The sequence below is a fragment of the Rhinatrema bivittatum genome, chromosome 3 (assembly GCF_901001135.1).
Source record: "Rhinatrema bivittatum chromosome 3, aRhiBiv1.1, whole genome shotgun sequence".
Lineage (NCBI taxonomy): Eukaryota > Metazoa > Chordata > Amphibia > Gymnophiona > Rhinatrematidae > Rhinatrema > Rhinatrema bivittatum.
Genome location: NC_042617.1, coordinates 306,015,537 through 306,042,414, shown reverse-complemented (window position 1 = coordinate 306,042,414; position 26,878 = coordinate 306,015,537). Strand labels below are relative to the sequence as shown.

Sequence of the window (26,878 nt, the reverse complement as noted above, 5' to 3'; positions counted from 1 at the left end):
TGGAGGCATCCTAGCACACTGTCAGTGGAGTCCATCCTGCTCGTGGTGGAAGACAGGGAAGAGAGGCACCAGATAACCGCAGATGGAGTCCATCCCACCTGCAGCTGGAGGGAGAGGCCCAGAATGATCGCACATGAGTCTGTGATTGAGAGAGGAAGGTGTGTGTGTATATATATATGTATGTGAATAAAAGATTGTATGTGTGTGTGTGTGTGTGTGTGTGTGAATGGGAGTAAGGATGTGTGTGTATGAATAAGTGATTAGGAGCTTGCAAGTGTGTGTATATGAGTAAGAAACTGGGAGTGTGTGTATGTGTGGGTGCATGTTTGTGTGTGAAGAGGGTTTATGTGTGAGAGAAATGGAGGGAGCCTATATGCAGGGTTGTGTGTGTGTGTGTGAGAGAGAGAGAGGGGAACCAGAGATCACTGGGGAGGGATGGAGGAATGAGACTTGGGCAGGGAGGGGGGGAAGGGGTCCCAAAAGAAGTATCCACCCTGAGTGCCAAATGCTTTAGGTAAGCCACTGGTGTTGAGTAGCCCTGTCCAAGATTTAGTCACAAACAATGTGGGCAACTGCTTCCAGCGTCAAATTGTGATAGACGTAGGGGTGTTGCTTCTGCTGCCATGCTACCATCTGGGCCTGCTGCTGTCCCTTGACCAGAACTCCTGGACTAAGACATAGCAAGGGGCCTGCAAAGCCTCACACACACACAGGCCCTGTGGGGTCTTTGCCCCTTTCATGAATCACCATGATGCTAAGAAGCCCATGCAAAGGAGCAGATGGGGCTGCCATGACGCCTTAGAGGCCTCACAGGCCCCCGTGCTGAGGTGTGGTCTAGGAGTTGCTGCTGCTGCGTAGCTTTGTTGTTCTAGGTGAGCTGCCCCAGGAAGAGGCCAAGGGGAGAATCTGGACAGGGGCAGTCTGTGGGGAGACCCTCCCCTGCACGCTTTGTAAATTCATGTGAATGCACCCCCCACTGCCACTCCTGATAGTCTATGGGTGCTGATATTTTAAATCCAGTCCTGGGAGCTGTATCACTGCTCATAGGGGGAAGTATAGGGAAGGGACACGGGTGGGGGAGGGGGCCAGGGCTTGAATTCTCCATACTAATGGTCCCTTTTATTTCAGGCTGGTTAGCATGGGGGATTTCATGACAGTGGGTTAGCTAAAACGTTAACACCCTGGTCCAAGGCAGGTATTAGGTTTCTGGCTTTATCAGGTCCATGGTAAAGTAGGTAACCATACCTCACTTTTTTTCCATGAGCCTAGTAGAGCTACATTTTCATATCATGCTCTGTCATTTACATAGATTAATTTTAGCGCATACCTGCTAATGCAGCGTGGAGCTGTTTTTAACATGCATGATAAGTCAGCAAGGAGTGAAGGACATAGGAATGGCTCACATACAAATATATGTGTGGTCTGTGTGCAGATCAACCACAAAGGAAAGCGCGGATAACGATAAGAGAATGGATAGAACTCTCAAACAGTTCCTCCGCGCCTATGTCAGTTCACGTCAGAATGATTGGACTGAACTGTTGCCCTGGGCTGAATTCACCATCAATTCTCATCCAGCGTCATCTACTGGATCTACACCTTTTGAAGTGATCTACGGATGACAACCCTTACCACCTTTATACCACTTCCACTTTCTGTGTTTTTTTCCTCTGCTACCCTGCGTTGCCTACCATCTACTCGAGTGTGGGACTGGTCTCCTCTGCTGAGGACCCCTGGACTGCGTCACTGGGTTACCTCATTGCTGTCCGCCCCCTGGACAGTACCATCGAGCTGTACAATAAATACAAATTCTCTGTGTCTGCGTGTATAGAGTCTAGCCTAGTACTGCGGTTCCTCATGGGGCTCCTCCCCGTGGGAGTGGCCATCACCGCAGTACCCAAGAATCCACTCCAGCACCTCACAACCATAACATAATGTCATTAACAATTCCTTAAAAATACTGCATTTGGACATCGATTGCAGCTGAGCAATTACCCTCTCTCATACTACGATAATACATGAGATGATCGCGGAGAAGATGCTGCCTTTGTCTTTCTTGTAATGGTTTCACATGGAGAAACAAACAAGGATGTGGTCAGCACACATTTGCCTGGCCCTCTTTTGAGAGACTTCGGTTCTATTTTAAAGTTGAACATAATATTTGCCACTGTATGGTAATGGGGAGGGGGGATAAGACCTGAAATATATTTAGCAACAAAAGCCTGAGAAGTTGTTTTTGTTAAATTCGTCTATGACTTATCTTTGACCTAAGTTGGGGATCAGAGTCTGCCAAAGAATGCTACTAGATGTTTACAAATAGAGCAGAATACCTCAGCCATATTGCTTTTAGGAAAGAAGGTTTTTGATCATGTAACTCCTCTATTTTTTTTTTTCAGTTGCAATATTTTTCTATATATGTAATTAAAGATTTTGTGCATGTTTTTTAAGGCAGTTTACCAGGGCACCCTGTCTGATTCTGTTAGAGGTTATCACGTGATGCCTTGGGTTTAACCCTGTAGACACATAGGAGGGGCCTGCCCTGCTAAGCATTGCCCAGGCCCACCTCACCTGTGCACATGCCCCGCCAATCGGGTTCCTGCTTGCTTCTGGGAAGGCATGCTGCCCGCAAGCTATCTCCTGGTAGGTTCTAAAGATAGTGAGATCCCGCACAACCGAAGGGGTCACACAATTCCTAGATATGCTCCTACAGACCAAATACTAAAAGCACTGGGATTATGAATCACTCCAGGAAAGAGCTAACAAACTGAAGATATGATTAACTAAAAACCACAACAGTGAATGGAAAACGGATTCAATTTACAAATAGTAACTGGTAAAGAAACAAAAATTCATTGAGTAAGGTCTAATTAGACATTTTTTACTGTACTTATCAGTGCCTGGGGAGATCAAGTAAAAGGCTGTTCACACAAACTAGAACAGGGCTAGTCTCTGTACTCCCAGCCACGACTAGTGAATTGTAAAGGATCAATCACACAAAGTAAATAGCGCAAAGTACTAGCAATGCGCTTTCTGACCAATGTTAGTCTTACAGCTTCCTAAGGATACAGGGAGGTATGCTATCCAAGCCTCACGCTTAAGTTGAGCAAGCATCCCAAGCCTCAGTTTGAACTACAGTTTTGTGAAGGTCAAAACACCACCTGCAGGCTACTTGAAGGAAATGATATCTCTCTAGGAAAAAGACAAGACTCAGGGCAAGGCAAGTCGCAGTGTACATAAAACCCCTGTTTCACCACAGTGACTCGTAGACCAGTTGGACTGCTTCATTCTTCGCAACTTACCTTACTTGCTACTCCAGGTCTTGCAGATGTAAAGGTGACTTATGTGAGGCAGAAGGCCTTTGCTTATTTTGGTTCAATCATGTGGAATGTGATGCCAGGAGAATTACAACTGGAAATGAATTATTTGACATTCTGAAAAAAAACTTGAAGCCTGTTTTCCTACACAGGTCTTCCAAAAATGAATGGGAAACAGAACACTATATTTTTGGGGCTTGGAAAGATAGTTGCTTTGTTAGTTTTTATTAATGTGTTGGGGTGGGGGGTATAATCAGTGCCCCTAGCTTCCCACAATGTGTGACCACAGGAGAAACCACATAATTAGCTTGTCACATAATTGACAACCTGCATCAGAACCAATGTACCTGAAACTTTCCCCACTCTTAATTCAGTCTTTTGAAGAAAGCTACAGGGTGCCTGCCTTCAGGCTCCACACTCTCTACTCCTGCTCCAGCCACTCCCCTCATAGACCGCCTGAAGGAAACGAGTGGTGAGACTAAGGTTGTAGCAGATGAAAAAAGAGGCACTTTGCTCCCTGACAAAGCCAGTTTTCTTCTGTTGTCCCCCCCAACCCTCTTCCATGGCCGCCACTTCTCCACTCCTTAAGGGAACAGGTGGAGAGAGCTGAAGTTGGAGTGGACAGAGAAAGCAGTCAGAATATTTGATCCCTTAGAAATCTCTTCAATTTGTGGTGTATTTGAATTTTCAGAAGGCGTTCAACAAAGTCCCGTATGAGAGGCTTCTAAGAAAACTAAAAAGTCATGGGACAGGAGGCGATGTCCTTTTGTGGATTGCAAGCTAGTTAAAAGGCAGGAAATAGATAGTAGGGATGTGAATCGTTTTAGGACGATTAAAATTATCGTCCGATAATTTTAATATCGTCTTAAACCGTTATGGAACACAATACAATACAGATTCTAACGATTTATCGTTATAAATCGTTAGAATCGTGAGCCGGCACACTAAAACCCCCTAAAACCCACCCCCGACCCTTTAAATTAAATCCCCCACCCTCCCGAACCCCCCCCCAAATAACTTAAATAACCTGCGGGTCCAGCGGCGGTCCGGAACGGCAGCGGTCCGGAACGGGCTCCTGCTCTGAATCTTGTCGTCTTCAGCCGGCGCCATTTTCCAAAATGGCGCCGAAAATGGCGGCGGCCATAGACGAAAAAGATTGGACGGCAGGAGGTCCTTCCGGACCCCCGCTGGACTTTTGGCAAGTCTCGTGGGGGTCAGGAGGCCCCCCACAAGCTGGCCAAAAGTTCCTGGAGGTCCAGCGGGGGTCAGGGAGCGATTTCCCGCCGCGAATCGTTTTCGTACGGAAAATGGCGCCGGCAGGAGATCGACTGCAGGAGGTCGTTCAGCGAGGGTTCCGGCGCCTCGCTGAACGCGTTTTCGCACTATTTTTACCCGTATACAGTAAGGGGTAATAGCGCGTGGAAAATGTGCGGCCAACTCCCCCCCCCCCCCCCCTTAACTAATAGCGCCAGCAACATGCAAATGCAGGTTGATGGGCCTATTATTTATTTATTTATTTGTTGAGTTTTATATACCTTCGTCGGTGAAGCCATCACAACAGTTTAATTATTATTAATTATTAGTTATTCCCACGCGATACAGAAAGTAAAATGTGCAGCGAAGCCGCACATTTTACTTTCTGTATCGGGTTGGAAGACGATGTTCAATTTTACCGGCGTCCGTTTTCCGAGCCCGTGGCTGTCAGCGGGTTCGACAACTGACACCAGTAAAAAATAAGCGTTGGCTGTCAAACCTGCTGACAGCCAACGCTTCTGTCAAAAAGGAGGCGCTAGGGACGTGCTAGTGTCCTTAGCACCTCCTTTTTACTGCGGGCCCTAATTTGCATACCTTGGCTTCCTGAATCGCGCACCCAGGAGAGTGGCCTGGGTGTGCATCGGGAGATCGGATGCTCGCTGGCTCTCTCGCGAGGTTTTCTGTATCGGCCCGAATGTTAGGTTCTAGCTTAGGATTTACCACCCAAGAAAGAGATCGAGGCATCATAGTGGATAATACATTGAAATTGTTGGCTCAGTGTGCTGTGGCGATCAAAAGCATAAACAGACTGTTAGGAATTATTAAGAAGGGAATGGCAAATAAAACGATGGATGGTCATAATGCTTCTGTATTGATCCATGGTGAGACTGTGTGCAGTTCTGATCGCTGCATCTCAAAAAACATATAGTTACATTGGAGAAAGTGCAGAGAAGTGCAACTAAAATAAGGGGCATGGCACAGCTGCCCTATGAGGAAAGACTAAAGAGATTAGGGCTCAGTTTGGAGAAGAGATGCTTGAGGGGGGATATGATGGAGGTCTACAAAATCATGAAAGAACTTGAACAAGTTATTTATCTATTTATTTATTTATTTAGAGATTTTTTTATATACCGCGGCACGTTAAGAACATCACCTCGGTTTACAATAAACAATAATTCAGCAACAAGCTTTACAATCTATAGACCATCGAACAGGACATATTTACTCTCTGATAATAGAAGGAGTAGGTGGCACTCCATGAAGTTAGCAAGTAGCTCATTTAAAACAAATCGAAGAAAATAATTTTTCACTCAGCGCATAGTTAAGCTCTGGAATTCATTGCCAGAGAATATGGTTACAGCATTTAGTGTAACTGGGTTTAAAAAAGGTTTGGATAAGTTCCTAGAGAAAAAAATCCATAAACTGCTATTAATTAAAAAGCAATATAACTTGAGATTTATTTAATGTTTAGGTACTTGCCAGTTACTTGTGACTTGGACTGGCCACTGTTGGAAACAGGATACTGGGCTTGATGGACTCTTGGTCTGACCCAGTTTGGCATATCTTATGCTCTTATGTTATGTTATTTTGATATAATTCCTGGATGAAGTGATGTCTAGAATCTTGCACCTGAATATGTGGATCTGGATGTGTTTTGGAACTGCTGGGGTCCCACAGCTGGCAAAGAGAGCATGAATTTCAGTTCATAGAAACCTTTGTTGACTGACACTACTGGTAACAAGTCTCAAACTCGTGCTAATTTAACCCCTTTAAAAAAAAATCTGTTACCATGTGTCCTACACACACATTATATATATATATATCTGTATAATTAACAGCGTGACAGAAACTGTTGAGGTGATGCTAAGGACAGTTTCAGCATACAGAAGCTCATATACTAGGAAAGTTCACAAGGACTTTCTGAAGAAAATATAAAAAGGATGGTTGCACTCTTTCAGTTCAAAACAAAAGTAGCATTTCACAGTTACAAGTTGGTAACTGGTGTCTTCACTTGATAAATTGTTGATTTTTGTGCTTGGTACATTGAGCGTGTAATACAGTTCAGATAAATAATAAGTACTTGTGGTGTAGCCTGTGCTGTTGGCCGCTTACAATGAGGCTGCTGGTTTAGGCAAGCAGGTTAGCAGTGAGCACATACCCGCACTACTTGATAGGCATAGTCAGACTTGCAGAACAAGACATGTGGCTGCTCTGGAACCTTTAAGCAGAGCTTCTGGACATTTTCATCAAAGGGAAGGAAAAGGAAGCAGGTCAACCTCCTACAAAATATTGAAATAGAAGTGTAAATGTTATATATTATATGTTAAATAGAATGCTCTGTTAGATTTAGAGTAAGCTAATTGGCTGTAATGATGCATAGTATTGGAAGCAAATGACCTAACATGTGAATACATACGGTGGCAAATTAGGACCCAAAGACCCATGTAGTCTGTCCAATTAAGTTCCTATTGTAATGCCGGAGATCCCAGTTGACTTCTGGCTTTTCCTTCACTTCTTTGCCAGGAATTTTCTCTCCTTATCCCAGGATTTCTTGAATTCTGTTACTGTTTTTCCCTCAACCACCTTTAACTAGAAATACAAGTCCCAGCATGCTCTGGGGCAGTACTTAAAAAAAAAATCACCACTCTACAAACCTGTGGCATAAAAATTGTATGAGGCAGGAACAAGAAATAATGCCTCTTGCGGTTCATGTGCTGTTGTTGTTTTGCAGTAATGGGGTGGGGTGGGGGGAGGAGTTAAAAAACCAAAAACAAAATAAAGCTAAACTAAACAAAGAGTTTGAGCTGGAAGTCACAGAGCAACCATGCACACTGTCCAAAGGTCCCAGTTTCCACTGGGCCTTTCATCGCAAGAGGGATGCTTGGGCCCTGTCACTGATTCCAATCCTTATCAGTCCCTGTGGTTTTATATTTGCAGGTTTCATCGAGTTCATCGTTGATCCAACATTCTCTGTCCTGACGGATGTGGCAGAGAAGATTGTTCTTCCGCTGATAGAGGAGGGCTCTAAGTCCAAGTCCCCGGCCAGTCAGCAGTCCAGGTACACGCCAGTCTGCCGATCCTCGTTGGTTATATTCAGCTGCACCTTGGTCATCTGTGGTTCTGAATGTATTTCTTCCTGCAGGAGGAGGTGCCAGTGTTTTGTGTTCACCTATGCTTCTGAGCAAAGGCACCATCCAGGCAGAGGCATCCATTTTCTTGTCCCTGGAATGGCATTCTTACCAGCATGAAAGTCTCCCCTGCATGAAGTGATATAATTAACCATGACTTCCACCTTCCTTTTCTGCCCCTTCCCTGGAGTGCGTTCAAAAACTGCCTTTTTACTCAGGCGATGATCGTAGGCATTGTGGAAAGCAAGAGAATCACTATGTAAAGAGTAAAAAAAAAAAAAAAAATCTTCCATTCCCCAAATTTTCCCCATGCAATCTAATAGCATTGTCATTGATGACACATACAATGTCTTATTTCCCTGTAAACCCACTGAAGCAGAAGCATTTCATTTGCCTTTTACTACAGTACAAATGTGCCGCCTGTTTGCAGTCTTGCAGAAATCTTTGCATTGGATTGAAATGGATGTTGCTACTGTGTCAGAGCTTTATAGTCAGAACATTGCTAGCACCAGGCACACAGGGCCCATGCCTCGAGTGTTAACATTAGTGCTCCGAATCTCAGCCGTGGCTCCCGCTAAAGAGGAGACTGAGTCGACGAGGCAAGGCCCGCGCAGCCAAAGAGTTAGCACCTGTGTTGACCTGCAGCGCGGTGAAAGGAGGAGGCTGCAGCTCTGTCAGCAGGGCCTGCACACCCAAGGAGGCTAAAGCTGTATCAGCAGGCCCGCGTGAGGAAAGGAGGAGCATGCTGAATTGGCTGGGCCTGCGCAGCCCAAGGAGGAAGCTGATCAGTCAGCTGGGCCCATATGGGAAAGGAGAGTGCTGCATCAGTTGGGCCCATGCAGCCTAAGGAGGAAGCTGCTCCATCAGCGGGACTGTGGGACGAAGAAAGCAGGCTCCTTGCTACCTGCACCCTGCACAATTGGGGGAGAGAGAAAGAGGATGTGTGTATTTGTGTATGTGAGAGAGAGAGAGACAGATGGGAGAGAGTGTGTGTGTGTGTGTGTGTGTGTGTGTGTGTGATAGAAACAATATTTGTGTGTGTGTGTGTGCGTGTATGTTTGTGAGACAGCATTTGTGTGTGTGTGTGTGTGAGTGACAGTGGGTGTGTGTTTGAGAGAGAGAGAGAGACACTGCACAGGCCCAAGGAAGAGGCTGCTGTTGCTGGAATGTTCCATGGACAGAGAGAGCATGGGTGTGAGAGGGCATGTATATGTATATATATGTGTGTATGTGTGTGTAATTTGAGAGAAGAATGTATGTGTGAGTAAGCCAGAGTGTGAGTGTTGGAAAGGGTATATATGAGAAAAAGAGAGAAGAACATTTGTGAATCCTCTTCCTCTGCTAATCCATGACAATCACAGGGTTGACTGGAAATCAAAAGTGCCTAGGTATGGAAAGCAGGGGATTTTTTAAATCCTTATTTGTTTTCATTTTTGGGTGTTTGTTGTATCTACTGTTCTAAAATATTTTGTTGGTGTTTACGAAATTTAAAAACATTTTTATATTTTAATTATTGATATTTTCATTAGCTGTTTTGAAATATTTATTCTTTCTTTAAGTATGGTTTTACTGTTATGATTTATATTTCTTGATTTTATTGTTTGTTTTATGTGGAATACATAAAAGTACCTGAATGTAATCTACTTTGAAGTGTTCGAAAGGCAGAATATAAATAAATTGGATTAGAATGATGATATTTCTGATTTTCCATAGTTGTACTGCATACAGAGTCTGGCTTGTTGTTTTTAAGTTGAGTTTGTCTGTATGTTTCTATTTATATTTTATTTTCTCTTTAGTTGAATTAGGGTTTGTCTGTGTGCTGCATATATGACTAAGATGAGATATTCTGCTAACATCTAGTTTTTGTGTAGGGATCTATAGCAGTTTGGCTTGCTTTATTTTCTTAACAGGAGGTGTACTAGTGTTTTAGAGTATAAAGTATATTTGATGTGTTGCTTTATCATAGGTAGGGTTGTTGCTATTTGAATGCTGGCAGTTAGAGCTGGTTTGGTAAGGAAGGTTTACTATAGTGTAATTGTAATTCACGTTTTTCAGAAGATTCATTGCCAATTTGTTTTCAGTATCAAATTTAAAACAGAACAATTTTTAAATCCCTACAGTACTGTAACCCAAAGGCTGAATGAATGTAAGTGGCTGAGTGCTGTGCTGTGCTTTGCCTGGATATCTCAGCCAGCACTGAGTGGACTGTAAGAAGAGATCAGTGAAGGGTGTGGGTGATTGATGCATTCATATTTCTGTAACATTGGGAAAAATGAGTTATGCACCCATAATACACATATGCATACACAGTTAATGGAATGCATGGGTCCATGTAGATTGTGCTCTGTCATTCCTATGGTGTTTCAAATAGATTCCTGAGGTCATCATTGATAGCCCTTTTGGTTCTGTTGATCTAGTAGTAGATTGTCCATTGCCACTGTCCTGGGGATTCTAGAATAGAAGGAACAGAGGGACAAAAGAAAGAAGGTTCAGGGGCAGTGGTGACACATTTATGCAAATCAGGGGAGAGTCAGGTGTCTCTCCCCTGTCCTCAAGTTTCCAATCCTGGTCTATAGAAAAGTTGGCAACCCTGGGGGGTGGGGGAATGGGAAGATAAGAACCTCTGGGCCTGTGCCCCAGATCTTTGAAGTACCTAGCAATGCCCCTGTTTATAGTGAAATCAGATGTATTTTATGTCGTGAATGGCTCAGATAATCGAATGTAAACATTTAAAGAGCCAACTGTGATTTGATGGTAGTTATGCTGTTCCCGCCTTGAGCTGTCACAAGCTGCAGTAAATGAATTTTTAAAATGGGATGGGTGCGGGAGGCCCACCTGATAGCTTAGCAGTTCTGCAAGAAGTTGCAGGTTTGATTCCTGAGCCTGGCTTCTGCTCCCTGGTCTGGCCTGGACCGTGAGGATGCTGCAGGGAGCTACATCGAAAGGAAGCCCTGAGAAAACTTGCACGATCAGGAGCGTCTTTTCAGTTAGTGGTAGCTGACCTGACTGGGGTGAAGGGAGGAGGCTTTGACGCCAGGCCAGTGCTCGTTTTGTCCGTTCTTTGCAGTTAGGGCTGGCATCTCACATCCTGCTGACTCGTGTCTTCACACAGCTCCCACTGGAGACAGCCCTCGCTAGATGAACAGGCCGAGCTTGGAGACATCAATGCTGACATCACTAGCTTCCGATCCACCTGGACCAAGTATATTCAAGAGAACAAGCAGAAGTGGAAGGAGAGAGCAGCAAGCGGTGAGCACGGAGCGCGTGCGTGTGTGTGTGTGGAGATCTAGGATGGTGATCATTTAAAAAGAGAGAGGCATGCAGAAGGTGGAAAAATGCTTAAAGCAGAATTACTAGCACTTGATTTTAGATGAAATGGTTGAGAACCCCATTTTTCATTCTGCTGTTTATTTTGTTTCTGGAAGAGATAATAGTTTCCACATTTTTGTAATCTTTTCCAGTTTAGCTATTCCCACTGTTACGAATAACAGTGAAGCATGCCTAATGTAGAGATAGCTAAAGTGATAAGGACTAGGGAGCAAGATGACCTAAGAACAAGTTGGAGTCTGCTGTGACTTTGTAGACAGGGGTAACTGGGTAGGCCAAGATATCCTTATCGGCTGATAATTACTGTGTTGCTATGCAGAAAGAACTCGGCAGAAGGAAGTTTTTAAAAACAGAATGTGATCCTTCTGAAAAAGTACAGCTTTTCTTTAAAATATATAGATGGAAGTTAGTACAAAAAGTCCTTGGAGTTAGATTGAATCAGAAACCAACAAAAAGAGAAATTGATATTTTAAGGAGTCTAGGTGGTTTTTGCCACTTTAAAAGAAAACCTCCTTTCTCTGTGCTGGTAGCATGTAAATTACATTTTTCACTTTCAAGGGACTTGTAAAATCCTGCTACCCATTGCTTTCTAAGGGATGGATTTGCTATAATTGTAATTTAGAAAAATGAATGACCAAAAGATATTAAGCAGATTTCCTCCTATGTTTAAAAAAAAAATGGCTTAAAGCACCTGCATATTTCCTTCCATGTTTAGCTGCCTTCCATCCAGCCAGGCCACCGTAAACAGTCTTGTACATGAGGCACAAGCCATGGCTTCCTCTGGGAACCCTAGCACAAGTGCTTTCTCAGCCAGCCAGAAGGTGTTTGGGGCTCCTGAGACCTGTGAGTGCGGCCTCTGCAGCATTCATGGCTTGGGCCGAGGAGCAGGAGCTGAACTTAAGAATCTAACCCAGATTTCTGGTACTACCAGCGAGCCATCGGGCTGGCCCTAGGGATGTCGTTTCTAACACGGCTGTTGCCAGTGTAATGGCTTCCAAGAATTCTCATGCAATAGTTGCAAACACGGTTAACAGTGAGATTTGAAATATTTTGTATTGGTGAGTCAACCTAGGACATTTATAATCTTTATGCATTTAATTTTAATTTAATTTTATTACAATTTATTAATCAATTCTCCCATTACAACTCAAGGCAGTTTGCAACATGGTTAAAACAAAATCATATACCTTTTATGCAACTAACATACAAACATCACATTATAGGGTAGATTTTCAAAGGGTTACGCGCGTAATATACGCGCATAACCCCCGAAATCCTACCCCTGCGCGCGCCGAGCCTATTTTGCATAGGTTTGGTGGCGTGCACAAGCCCCAGGATGTGCGTATGTCCTGGTGCTTTGAAAAAGGGGCAGTCCGGGGGCGGGGCTGTGGGCGTGGCAGCGGTCCGGGAGCAGTCTGGGGGTTGGCCCGAGTCCTCCGGCATAGCAGCTGTGCCTCTGTCAAATAAGGTAGGGCGGGGGATTTAGGTAGGGCCGGGGGTGGGTTAGATAGGGGAAGGTGGGGGGGAATCGAAAAAAATGTTCCTTCCAAGGGCTCAGCGCGCACAAGGTACACAAGTGTGCACTCCCTTGCCTGCGCTGACCCTGGATTTTATAACATGCGTGCGGCAGCGCGCGCATGTTATAAAATCGGGTGTACATTTGTGCGCGCCAGGTAGCACGCACAAATGTACCCCGCGCACGCTCCTTTAAAAATCTGGCCCTATATGTATACAAATAAGCACAATTCATCACTGTAGTATTTTATAAAAGATGAAGAGCAAAATACAAATAAAGAGTAAATGACCAACATTCCCTGATCAGTCCTAAATAATTATATCCATGCTTGGATCTCAGTTCCTGTCCAAATAAGTCCATATACTCCTAGCGCTGAAAAGCCCTGCTGAAATAACCATGTACAGGAGGGGCACAGGAGATCACCACCTCCTAAGAGTGCGCAGTTGGAGTATGCTAACAGGCTGATGTAATAAAGTGCGCTCAGCCTAGCTCACAGGTTTATGCGCGCTTCGGACGCGCTAGACTAGCAGCCAATGCGATAAGGAGATTATCGCATCCAAAACGCGTACCCAAAAAATGCAGAGCTGATAGCACTTATCACATGTAAATTCCATGTAAATGAGCTTATTAGCTATTCGTCCTCCCCACCCGATGCAGAAAATCGCTGGGAGCCCAACGCACTCCTTTTAATGCAGCAAATTTAGCTCCAGCTCCAGAGCTGGCATTAAATCAATCCGCGAGTGAGTCGAGGGCCCAGGAGAAATTTAAAAAATAGTGTCCTATGTGGTTCCTACCTAAATGTTTAAACACTACTGCTTATGGTGTTTAAGAATAAAGGTATAATGTTATGACCTGATGAGAAAAAATTCTGGACGCATAAAATACACGCACAATAGACACACTCCAGGCCAATCTCGCCTCTTGCTATTGTGCGTGTATCTTGGGTGTCCAGAAATCGACCTGAAGTGGGATAAAATGGCTGCTCGTATTGAGTGCCCATTGCAATTGTGGACACATAGCCACGTCTCCTGGGTGCCCGATGCATTTGAGCGCTAGGGACACATAATTCTTCCTAGCATGTCCTTTGTAATGCAGCAGCTCGTTTAAATTTTGCATCAGGCACCCAGGAGTCGTGGCTGTGCGCGTGTCAAAAAAAAAAAAAGGGGGCACCCATTTTAGATGCATGTTTTTACACACGTCTTATTGCATCGGCCCCTAAGTTTGGGTCTATTTTTCTGGTTGCAGACTCGGCAAACTTTGAAAAAATTGAAAAAATTAAAAAAAAAATTAAAAAGCAAAAAGTTTTAAAAATAGTGCTGACGACAGGTTCGGGAAACCGACACTCAATTAGCAAGCGTTTGTTTCCCGAACCCATGGTTGTGCGCTGATTAGGAAAACAGACACCGATAAATTCAGCATCTGTTTTCCTAACCGGTGCTCGGCTGCTGACAGCTGACTGCTCGCGGGCTCCCATCAAGAGGTGCTGGGGCATGCAAGCGATCCTAGCGCCTCCTTGACAACGCAACCCCTAATTTAAATATTGCATGGTGCCCCCAGGAGAGGTGACTGGGGGCGCTCTAGGAAAGTGGGCGCTGCTTCAACGTTCTTTTTTTGCATCGGCCCCAGAGACTGTATCAGAGGTGGGAGGGCAGTCACTATTTGCAAGACAATTTACAAGCTGGAGTATCTACGTGCCTGCTGCAGCCAGCCTGCACTAAGAGGAGAGGTGTAGCAGTCCACTAGACAAAGCCAGTGAGTGTGTGTGAGAGACTGGGGAAGGACCAGATTAAGGGGCGGGCCAGCTGGGCAGGTGCCTGGGGTGTCAGCCTGTATGGGGTGTTGTGCTGCTTCCTGACTGAGTGGAGCTGTAGCCTAGTGATTAGAGCAGCGGGCTGTGACCCAGGGAAGCTAGGGTTCAAATCCCACTGCTGCTTCTTGTCACCTTGGGCAAGTCACTATAGCCTCTGTTGCCTCAGGTACAAACTAGGATTGTGAGCCCTCTGGGAACAGGGAAATACCTGCAGTATCTGAATGAAAAGTGGAATATAAATCATACAAATGAATATAAAATTGGCAATGCATATTTAAGCAACTCGTGTCAGCCTCTCCACCCAGCTTTGGGCTGGGCTGCTAGCTGAATAGTGCTGCTGCCCTCCCTGTAACACACGTCTGGAAGCTTTTTGGGTAAGACCATGGCTGAGCGCTGCCAGAGGCACTGCTAGAGCTAGCATGCGGTGCAGGGAGTGATCGCATCTCTGGGGTGGAACTCCTGCGCGCACTACTCCTGTGCTCCCGCTGCATTCAAATTATTATCCTGCCCGGGGCACCCATATGTTTCCATCGGAGGGGGGAAGGTGGCCGCAGCAGGCTGGGGAAGGACTAGTAACCAGCACAAGATCTCTGAGGGGGTGTTCTGGGAGCACTTGCTGACTAAGTACAAAAGCAACAGTTTTATATGCATGTGTGTGTCAGAAAGTGAGGGGTTTCTGTCTATTTATTTAATATTTAAAATGTTTTATGTGCCACGCTCTACAAAAGCTCAGAGCAGCTTACAATAGGTAAATATACACAACTAAAGACAAATTTACATGTAAAATCAGAATAAAAACGTAGCCATACAAAGCTCAGGGCGTTCCATGGGAATGCAGGGGCCTGAGCTTTGGAATTACTTTAAGGACTGAGGGATTGCACTGAAAATGTAAGGATAGGCTAAGGAGAATAAGCAGGTCTTTAAAGCCTTTTTATTTCTCCTAATTCATTAGGGGGAGAATTCCCCAAGCATGGACCTGCTACAGAAAAAGCCCGATTTCTAGTTACAGTCTTGGAATTTTAGGAGCTGGAATCTCTAATAGGTTTTTCTTGGAGGAACAGAGCTGTCTTGTGGGTTTATAAATGCGGAGGATGATACTTAACCAGATAGAAGTTTCATTTTGGAGGAGGTTATGAATCATGAATATAATTTTATATCGTAGTCTGAAAGCTATTGGAAGTCAATGAAGGGAGTAGAGTGCAGGGGGATATAAGGTCCCTTCATTTTGTTCCTGTAAGAAGTTGAGCAGTAGCTTTTTGAATAATTTGGATTGGATGAACCATAAATGCAGGCAGACCGAGATATAGGGAATTACAGTAGTCCAGGTTATTGAGGATTAGAGATTGTAAAACTAGTCAAAAGTCTTGTACTTCAAGCAGAGGTTTCAGTTTTTTTTAATAAATGTAGCTTGCAAAAACATGATTTCACAACCATAGAAACATGATTTTGCATCGACTGGTTTGAATCAAAAGTAATTCCCAGGTTTTCAGCTTTAGGAGTAATGGGAATAGTATGCTTGTTGAATGAAAGAGACGTAGGAAAGTGAGGTAATGGAGATTTCGGTGTTGGAAGCAAGATTATTTCTGTTTTTATATGTCAGAAAGAGACCTACAGATGGGGATAGGGAGTGAGGCAAGAGGAAAGGGGGGGATCTGCTGCTGGGCAGAGAGGAGGGAGAGACAGACTGGCCAGTGGGACCCGGTGCTGGGGAAAAGGGACCTGTACCTCCTGCTAGCCAGGGGAAGGGCACAGAGATCTGCTGCTGGACAGGGGGACAGGGGGAGGGGTTGAGGGACCACACTGGGCAGGGGAGAGATTAAGAGGAGGAGAAATGGAGTATAGAGAGAGAGGGGGACGGAGCAGGGTACCTCCATAGGTAGTAGGAAGGGTGTCAGAGTAAGGAGCTAGAGCCAGAGATGGGACAGTTCCCTTTGGGGCAGGGAATTATTGCACCTGAATTTTAAATATGCTGCAATTTGCATTACTTGGTCAGTCTTCTCCAATGTGGTGAGTTGTATTTCTGTTTAAATTCTAATAAGTTGTGATGTTCCATCTATGTGCATGTAATTGGCACATTCAAATGAATTTCTGCTAATTGGACATGCAAATTCAATGCAGATGTTTGTCTTGCATTTTGTCCTCCATTTAGGAAGTGTGTCAGCCTTTTGTCCTTTTTAAAGGTGAATGTCTTTTTTTTGGGTACCCCGAGTCGGCCACCTTACCACAGATCAAAAGCCAATATTGAAGCTGAAATGGTTTTGTTTTTTTTAATAAATATAATAAATATATTAATATAATATATATAATATATATATATATAATATATAACATATATATATATAATATATATATATAATAAATATATTATTTAATAAATATAAATAAAGGGAAATCAAACCAAACTCTGACACATCTGAGGAGTGTCATGAAATGAAAATGTGGTGCCGCTGGGAGGTGGTTTAGGATCTGCATCGATTCCTTCCTTTTAGTAAAGGTTGACTTTTTGATGTTTGAATCTTTGCACAGCACTTTCTGCCTGCATTGATGTGTACATGGTTGCACTGTGATTTCTGCTTTTCCCATGGTACCAATTACATCCTCGTAGCCCTGAGCCTGACTCTCTTGTAGCTTAATATACGACACGTCGGGCGTGCCAGGGAGCAGTCAGAAAGGCAGGCCACGGTCCCCGTCTTGTTAAGAGTTGCTTGCATTGCCTTTTCTGCCATTTGATTTTGGCAGATTGGTGTTCCTGGCGTACCGCTGACGCTCCTTCATCCCGTTAGCAGTGGGGTCCCCACAGGAAGCCGACAGCCACGTCTGCAGCTGGATGCTCGGATAATGTGGCTGTGCCTGCAAGCACAGAATAAGGAGAAACATCAGGCTAGGCAGCAAACAATAGAATGAAAAGGAAATAAGCATTCAGGGGTCAGCTTTCAGACTGTCTGCTTTACTGCAAGGCCTGTGGGACACTCTTTACCTGCAGATTTTTGCACCAGATTTTTAAAAGAAAAAATACATGCTTTCTGTGCGGGTCAATTATTTCATGGAAAATAAAGCACACGGACTTGAAAATACAAGATGCGTAAGCTTATTTTCTAACCCTGCCTGGAACAGGCCCATCTGGGAATACCCCCCCTTCTCCCCCCCCCCCAGTCCATGTTATGGCAGCAGGCCTGTGCTTTTAGGTGGCTTCAGGGCGGGCTGTTTCCAGGCAGCCAGTTTACATGGCTAGATCGCTCTTCACTCACATGAAGGACTCTGAAATTTGTCCTCTCCAGCATGATCTCCGCAAACACGTGCACATATCTGTAAGGCTGCACAAACTGAGCTGATCTTTTAAACTAAGGTTTACCTGGGGGTCAATTGCTCTGGTCGAAGATTTTCTCCCCTCCCCAGTGAGTGGCTAAAAGCATGCAGCAGGGGGGGGGGATGGCGTCATTTTTGCACAGTGTGTATTTTTAATAGGATTAAAAGGGGCATTCGCCTGGGGGCGGGGAGGCGTTAGATTGGAATAGGAAAGCAACCCCTGTAGGTCTGATTTTCAGACCTATGCATGTTGCTTTGCCCCAGTTCTGTTGCCTGCAGAAGTAGCAGCTGCAAATGTCTGCAGTGACTTTACGTGCCCTATAGGCAATTTTCAAAAGGGAAACTTCCCAGGTAGTTTCCCTTTTGAAAACTGGCTGCGGGGTACGGTGCGTACCGTGCAACAGTGCGGGCTGCTCAGAATTACACCCAAATTGTGTAACTACAAAACTAAATCCAGCAGGTTGTTAGCTAAGCTTAAGTAGAGAGGGAACCAGATTTATCTCAGTAATCAAAGGTTCACATGCGTGAAATACCATTTGGCGATGGCACACAATGATGCACATAGAATGTATCACTAGTCATTATATTCACAACGACAATCAAGGTCTAGACTAGAGGAACAAGATGCATTCTTTACACAATAGTCACATCGTAAACGTCCATCCATTCTGCCCAGCAAAGGTGTCCAGGGTGGTAACTGCCGCTCCGTGCAGTTGCCCCCTTGCAGAATTGTTACACCTAAAATTATCACAGATTACCCCATTTTTTTTTTTTTAAATGTTCATCCCTTAGCCACTAGGGATCATCTGTATTTGTCCCCTGCCCTTTTGAATTCTGTCACCATTCTTGTCTTCACTACCTCTTCCGGGAGATCATTCCATGAGTCCACTGCCCTTTCTGTGAAGAAATATTTCCTGCCCTTTTCACTGAGTCCTACCCCCATGGAGTTTCCTGTCAAGAACAGTTTATATACATGAGAAAAGGTTTGATTCTTATGCATCAGTTATACCTTTCAGTTATTTAAAAGTCTGTATCATATCTCCCCCGTCTCTCCTGTCCTCCAGGATTTACATATTTGGGTCCTCCAGTCTCCTCTCATAAGTCTTTTGGTCGCTCTTCTCTGGACAGCCTCCATCCTGTCTCTATCCTTTTTTAGATGCCGAACACAGTACTCCAGGTGAGGCCTCGCCTCATTATCTTTATATGTAATCCTTTGTTTAAAATTATGCAATTTCCAAAGGTAGTATGATTGTTGCTCAACATTCAAATAACATTTTCCATAATCAACTTTTTTTCTCAACCACGACAAGAATCGAACTTGTCTGTGTATTGCATTAACCAATGCTGTCCTTCTGCCGGGTGTGCTTTAAATCAGTTCATTATTCTTAAAACGCTGACATCAGCTGATGTTTCGCGGTGAGGCTGCTTCAAGGCAGTTACTGTATGAACATAAAAACAATGTTGAAACTCAAATGTTTGCAGCAACTTGATCAAATAGTCTATTATAATCTTTACATACCTCCTGGATCACGACAACTAGCATCTGAAAAGTTCTCAATGCAGTCTCCCACTGCTAATGGCGATTCAAGTCAGAAAACGCCAGCGCATGCGCCTAGTATTTTAGAGATGTGAATCGGAACTGAAATCGGATCCGATTCTGGTTCCGATTCACATCTTCAGTATTCCACCAATCACCCTTGTTTATTTTAAAATGACCAGATGTAATGATTAAATCTCATCAACTATATAGAATCCAAACGGTGGGAAACTCTGATTGGATTGAATCAGGAGATAGACTGGTTTCCTTTCTATTGAACATTTCAGAGAGTTTCAATGGGATTACCAGGTGTCTTTTTCTATATAGTTGATGAGATTTAATCATTACATCTTGTCATTTTAAAACACAAAAACATTGTTTTTATGTTCATACAGTAACTGCCTTGAAGCAGCCGTACGGCGAAACATCAGCTGATGTCGGCGTTTTAAGAATAATGAACTGATTTAAAGCACACCCGGCAGGACAGCATTGGTTAATGCAATACACAGACAAGTTCGATTCTTGCCGTGGTTGAGAAAAAAAGTTGATTATGGAAAATGTTATTTGAATGTTGAGCAACAATCATACTACCTTTGGAAATTGCATATTGCATAATTTTAAACAAAGGATTACATGGAAAAGTTGATTTAAGGACAATGAATTGAATGGAAATGGATTGATTCAACAAGTATCTAGTTACATACTAGAATTTTTTGCACACACAAACAAGGTTTACAATTTTTTTTCTTGTTGTGTTGTGATTAGAAGTCACCACAAATTGATTTTGGGAGAAAAGAATTTTATGAAAGTTGAATGGTAACGATAGCCAACTTTTTCCTTCAATTTAATGCACATGCTTACTTTTAAGAAAAATTAAGAAAATTGATTAAAAAGATTTAAAATTAATAAATCAATTAAAAGTTTGGAGGTTGGAGGTTTTTTAAGGACCAATGATTACAACTACCTCTTATATGTTAAAAGTTCTATGTAGAACATAACATGAGGTCCTGAGATCTTTTTTCCTCTGATTTTTTTTCTGAACATCTGTAAGTTCATGTTTAATAAAGATGATTGAAACATGATATGGTGAAGTTTTACATTTTTTGTGTTGGTATCAATAGCTTCACGTTTGTACCTTGATTTTTTGGATTGATTCTTAGCTTATTGAATCCCAGCTGCCAGATCTTCAACTACTCCTCGAGTTTTCTGAGATGGCTTTTTGGTCTCTCTTCTCCTTCAGTGAAGTCCACTCTGTTGCAGATCTTAGTGTCATCTGCAAAAAGACAAATTTTACTTTTGCTGTATTGCTGTCAATGATATTGTACATGACCGGTCCCAGAACCGATTCTTGAGGCACTTCACTTAACACCATTCTGTCTTCAGAAAAGATTTCATTTACCATTGCTCACTGTTGTCTTTCAGTCAACCAATTTGCAAGCCATTCTACCACCTTGGGACTCACTCTCAGGCTTCTAAATTTATTTGGGAGCCTCCTGTGTGGGACCGTATCAAAAGCTTTACTGAAATCCAAGTAAACCACATTGAGTTTAATTTTATTTCAGTCTTAATTTACTGCAGATTCACTTAATGTATCAAAGTAGTTTACAATAAAATAGATAAAATACACAATTAAAAATAAATGTAGTAAGTGACTATAAAATCAATATAATAAAATGACGAAAAAACTTTTAACAGCAGATAATCTAAATATCATTGAAAGTGTGACGCTGTCAAGGAAGTAGATCTTTGTGGCTGTAGCACGGTTAGTGCCACCTAGCGAGCGAACTCACTAGGCTCATGCTGGCAGTGGGAGGAGAAGCCCATAGGTAGGACCGGCTAGAACTTAATCTATAGCTCCCGCCTTCCCCGCATGGTTGAGGCCTTGGATTCTGGCATCCAGCAGTTAGGTGGGTCCCTGGGGCTAAGCTGAGTGAGAGTCCAATCTGAGCAAGGGTCGTGGCAGGCAGCAGAATGGGTAACGGGTGAGAGGTCAGGGCTGGCAGCAGACAGTGGAAGGACAGGGGCCAGGCCAAAGTCAGGATCCAAGTAGTCAGTCCGAGACTAACAGGTTACACAAGACAGACAGGCCCAACAAGGAAGGAAAACAAGCAGGGCCAGGAGCCAAGGGCAGACAGGCAAGGAACAGAGCACAGGGAACGAAGGACAACACAAGGAACTAAAACGGGAACATAGAACAAGGCACAAGGTGAGAACGAGACAAGGATAGCAACATACACTGGACCGCAAGGACACCAGGGGACCTGTTGCTAAGGCTCTGGCTAGTTGCAAGAGACTTCCTTATATACTCCTGGAGGATGTGACTTCATCAGCCAGCACCACAGGAAGCCCTGGCTAGAGGATCTATAAAGGCAGTCCAGAGTTGGAGAAAGTTCTGTTCCAGGTCCTTGGAACAGCATGCTGCTGGAGTCTCTTCAGATCAGAGACGAGAGGTTTAAAAAGAAGCTTGGTGAAACAACCACGCCTTCAGACTTTTATCTTTTTCTAAATACAATCCAAAGTGCTCTTTGATCTAATTCTCTAGTTGCCCAATCAAAAAAATCAGATTTGCTTGACACAACCTTTGTCTGGTAAAATCATGTTGTCTAGGATCTTGCAATCCACTGGATTATTGATAGTTGCTATCCTTTCCTTCAGCAGCTCCATTAATTTTCCCACCACCGAGGAAAGGCTTACCAGCCTGTAGTTTCCTGGCTCTCTTTGCTACCACTTTTGTGAAGCGGTATCATATCACTCTTCTCCACTCCTGTTTCCAAGGATCTGTTGACCAGGTTCTTCAATGGACCTGCCAATACCTCTTTGAGCTCCCTTAGTATCCTGGGATGTATCTCATCAAATCCCATGGCTTTGTCCATTTAGTTTTCCTAGTTCCACCCAAACGCTTTCATCTGTAAATGGGGTTGTATCTATCTCACTCTCATCCCTACTCTTGCCAACCATCAGTGGCCTTCCTCCAAGGTCTTCTTTAGTCAACATTGAAGTGAAGTATTTGTTTGATATTTTTGCTATTTCCTCTAAATATAAAATCTAATTCTGCACATTGCTCCTTATCTCCTTTCAATCTTACAATGCCACCTTTGGCCTTCTTCCTTTCTTAGATATATCTGAAAAATGTTTTGTTAGGCTTGTCAAAGAGATAAAGCAAGATTTCTTCCACTATTGCTATCCTGGTATTTTTTTTCTTTTTTGAATGCTCATCTTTTTGCTTTTATTTTTTTCAGCACCGTTTTTGGAGAATCATATCCTTGTTTCCTTTTCTTTTTACTCTTATTTCCTTTTCTGACAAAAAAGATTTGTTGCCCTTATTTTAGCTCCTTTTCATTTAGCCCACTGTTGTCCCACTTTACATAACTCTTCTCAGCCTGCTAGTAACTCCTTAAGATACTTCCCCATTATAGCAAAGTCAGTGTTTTTGAAATCCATGACTATGATCTTCATGTGACTTCCATCCCTTTTGGACACTATCTTAAACCATACCATCCTGTCACTGCTGCCCAGATGGGCACCTGCTCAGACATTAGAGATACTATCCCCGTTTGTAAGTACCAGGTCCATTAGCTATCCTCCCCTTGTGAATTCTATCACCATTTGTCTGAGCAGAGCTCCTTGATGGGCATCCTCAATCTCTCTACTTCTTACAGATTCTACTACTACTTAACATTTCAATAGCAGTACACGACATACGCAGCACTGTACAAACATACAGACAGTTCCTGCTCAATAGAAATTACAATGTAATAAGACAAACATACAAGACAAGGGACTTGGAATATTTCATAAAGCAAGACAATGGTTAAAAAGAAAAGAAAGTTAAGACTAAAAGCAGACAATCAGGCATAAGATTTAAAAATGGTTTCAAAAGATGGGTCTTTACATGGGATTTAAACACGATAAGAGAGGAGCATGACGCACTAGTTCAGGAAGACTATTCCAAGCACCCGGTGCAGCCAATTGGAAAGCATGGAGCCTGGAATTAGCAGTAGAGGAGAAGGGCACAGATAGGAATGACTCATCCAACGAGTAGAGTGCACGAGGAGGGGCATAGAGAGAGATAAGAGAGGAGAGGTAGTGAGTTGCAGAGTGAAGGAATTTGTAGGTGAGAAAGAGGATTTTGAACTGTTTGTAGGAGCAGATAGGGAACCAATGCAGCAACTTCAGAAGAGGGATTATGTGAGTATAGCGACTTTGACAAAAGATAAGTCTGGCAGCTGAATTTACGACAGATTGCAGTGGAGAGAGATGATTGCAAGGAGACCTGTGAGGAGCAGGTTACAATAGTCTAAGTGGGAGGTGATGAGAGTGGATAAGGGTTCTGGTAGTGTGTTCAGAAAGGAAGGGACTGATTTTGGCAATGTTATAAAGAAAGAAACAGCGCATTTTAGCAGTGTTTTGGATATGCGTAGATGAGAGAGAGAGAGGAGTTGAAGAGGACTCCAAGGTTATGGGCTGATAGGACTGGGATGACCGACCGCGTTATCCACAGATTCTGCAGCAGGGATACTCCAATCCACGTCTGGCAGATTAAAAGCTCTGACGAGCAACTCCTTTCCTTTTCTTCCCACTTTCTGGCTGTTTTTGGCTAGATCTCAATTCCAGTTCTGTCTGAGTCAGATGCCTCTAGACCACACCAGTGCAAATGGAAGTTGCAACTTTTTAAGTCACCCCTCAGCGCTTTTTTTCCCTCACATCGTCTGCATTTCAGTTGCGTGGATATTGTTTTTGACATAATGAGCTACTCCTCTCTTAAAATTCCCTCAAATACATCCAGATGAGTTAAGTAGACTTAATGTCCCTATTACCTTAGAGGAAATCACAACAATCAAGAGTCTGAAACAGCTTAAGCCAATGGATCCTGAAGGATTCAATTTGAAGTTATATAAAATTTTAATAAACCAAATTGCTCTTTGTCTTTGGGACCAGTTTAACTCTGCATTTAATGGTAATTGGCTAGATTGACAAACTAAAAAGTAGAAAATCACCTGGTACAGATAGTATACACCCCAGGGTCCTGAAAGAACTAAAAAATGAAATTTCAGACCTATTAGCAAAATTTGTAACCTATCATTAAAATCATCCATTGTACCTGAAGATTGGAGGATGGCCAATGAAACCCCAAATATTTAAAAAGGGCTCCAGGGGTGATCCAGGAAACTACAGAACAGTGAGCCTGACTTCAGTGCCAGGAAAAATAGTGGAAACTATTCTAAAGAACAAAATCACAGAACATATAGAAAGACATGGTTTAATGTAGCATAGCTAGCATGGATTTATACAAGGGACTTTTTGCCTCACAAATCTGCTAATTTTTTTGAAGGGGTTAATAAACACGTGGATAAAAGTGAACCGGTAGATGTAGTGTATTTGGAATTTCAGAAGGTGTTTGACAAAGTCCCTCATGAAAGGCTTCTAAGAAAACTAAAAGTCATGGGATAGGAGACCTTTCATGGATTACAAACTGGTTAAAAGAGAGGAAACAGAGAGAGTAGGATTAAATAGTCAATTTTCTCAGTGGAAAAGGGTGTACAGTGGAGTGCCTCAGGGATCTGTACTTGGACCAGTGCTTTTCAATATATTTTATAAATGATCTGAAAAGGAATATGACGAGTGAGGTAATCAAATTTGCAGATGATACAGAATTATTCAGAGTAGTTAAATAACAAGTGGATTGTGATAAATTGTAGGAGGACCTTGCGAGACTGGAAGATTGGGCATCCAAATGGCAGATGAAATTTAATGTGGGTAAGTGCAAGGTGATGTATATAGAGAAAAATAACCCATGCTATAGTTACACACGGCTCGATCCAGTAAGGCCGCGGTAAAAACAGTGCGGTAGTGTCAGGCGCACCCTTCCTCCCCGCACGCACAGTTCTCTTCACTAACTCCCCGATACTCTCCTCTAATCGCATGCAAATGCATGCCGCGGCTTTAAAGCGGTAGGGAAGGGTTATGGCTGCGTAACCCATTTTACTGTATAGGCGCTTAATACAGCGCCTATACAGTAACCAGGGTGCGCTGGTACCTGTCATTTCAAATGACATTTGAAATGACAGGTACCAGGAAGTGTAAAAATCAAAATTTTTAAATACCTGTCGGAGGGCCGCGTGGGTCCAGGCGGCCGGCGGGATCCGGGGGGCCGGTGGTCGCGTGTTAAATCTAGGCCGCGGGCGGGTGGGCGCCTGTTCCGGGCGGCGGCAGCGGCGGCGGGGGGACACGCATTAGTTCGAGACGGCCGGTGGGTGGTCGCGTGTTAAATCTAGGCCGGGTCCGCACAGGCGCGCATTCACTGCCGGTGGGGGCTGCCGGGAGAGGCAGCCCCCACCGGCAGTGAATGAATTCATTCATCCAGGCGGAGGAGCCGGTGGCGAAAGCAGCCGGCTCCTCCGCCTGGATGAATGAATTCATTCACTGCCGGTGGGGGCTGCCTCTCCCGGCAGCCCCCACCGGCAGTGAATGAATGCGCGCCTGTGCGACCCCTGCGATTCGGCGCTCAAGGCAGTCACATGCCGTGACGTCACGCCTTGAGTGCCCAATCGCAGGGGTCGCACAGGCGCGCATTCATTCATCCAGGCGGAGGAGCCGGTGGCGAAAGCAGCCGGCTCCTCCGCCTGGATGAATGAATTCATTCACTGCCAGTGGGGGCTGCCTCTCCCGGCAGCCCCCACCGGCAGTGAATGAATGCGCGCCTGTGCGACCCCTGCGATTCGGCGCTCAAGGCAGTCACATGCCGTGACGTCACGCCTTGAGCGCCCAATCGCAGGGGTCGCACAGGCGCGCATTCACTGCCGGTGGGGGCTGCCGGGAGAGGCAGCCCCCACCGGCAGTGAATGTGCGCCTGTGCGGACCCGGCCTAGATTTAACACGCGATCGCCCGCCGGCCGTCTTGAACTAACTCGTGCCCCCCCGCCGCCGCTGCCGCCGCCACCCGGAACAGGCACCCACCCGCCCGCGGCCTAGATTTAACACGCGACCACCCGGCTCCCGCCGCCTGGACCCACGCCGGCCGCCTGGACCCACGCGGCCCTCCGACAGGTATTTAAAAATTTTTATTTTTTCTTCTGACAGGTTTTATGTGTCCCACATCATTACATTTTCTCGATCATCTCTGTATCGCTTTTTTTTAAATTGTGTTTTATTGTTTTTGAGTATCTTAAGCGGTGTCGATGGATTTATTACTAGACTCACAGTCCTAACTCCTACTAGGGGGAGGCGGTAAACTAACACGTTACGGCCGCGGCAAAACAGTGTGTTACTAATGAGAGAACCTGAGCGCGCGTTACGGTATCGGAGGGGAATAGCTAATTCCTTCATTATACAGCTAATTCGTTCATTTACATGCCGGGTGCGGGAAGGGTTACGCGTCTGTTTTAAGAAGCACTACGGATGCGCAAAATTGGAGACTGTATCCCTGGTTTGCCTTACGCGTCCGAATTGTGCGCAGCGAGCTTGTTACAGACGAGAAATCTTCAACTGAACTTTACTGGATCGACCTGACAGTTAGGTTCCCTATAAGAAGATTCCACCTAGGAAAAAGATCTAGGTATCAGTGGACAATACATTGAAATCATTAGCTCAGAAAATGTCATAATGCCTCTGTATCGCTCTATGGTGAGACCGCACCTTGAATACTGTCTACAATTCTGGTTGTTGCATCTAAAAAAGATATACCGTAGT

General features: G+C 44.1%; 1 protein-coding gene and 1 long non-coding RNA gene across 4 annotated transcripts in view; one reads left to right on the top strand and one right to left on the bottom strand.

Moving 5' to 3' along the window:
- Positions 1-26,878, top strand: part of PDE1B (phosphodiesterase 1B) — a 545,540-nt gene that overhangs the window by 491,380 nt on the left and 27,282 nt on the right. For all 3 annotated transcript variants that reach the window (XM_029595125.1, XM_029595124.1, XM_029595126.1), the window contains 2 exons: positions 7,503-7,623; positions 10,806-10,942. In XM_029595125.1, the coding sequence (XP_029450985.1) occupies positions 7,503-7,623; positions 10,806-10,942 (258 nt within the window). The remainder of the gene's footprint in view (positions 1-7,502; positions 7,624-10,805; positions 10,943-26,878) is intronic.
- On the bottom strand, positions 17,067-19,215 carry LOC115087671. The gene is made up of 3 exons (XR_003855574.1): positions 19,172-19,215; positions 18,662-19,091; positions 17,067-17,196 (listed from the first exon to the last, which is right to left on the bottom strand). It is a non-coding gene; the product is annotated as an uncharacterized LOC115087671 (long non-coding RNA).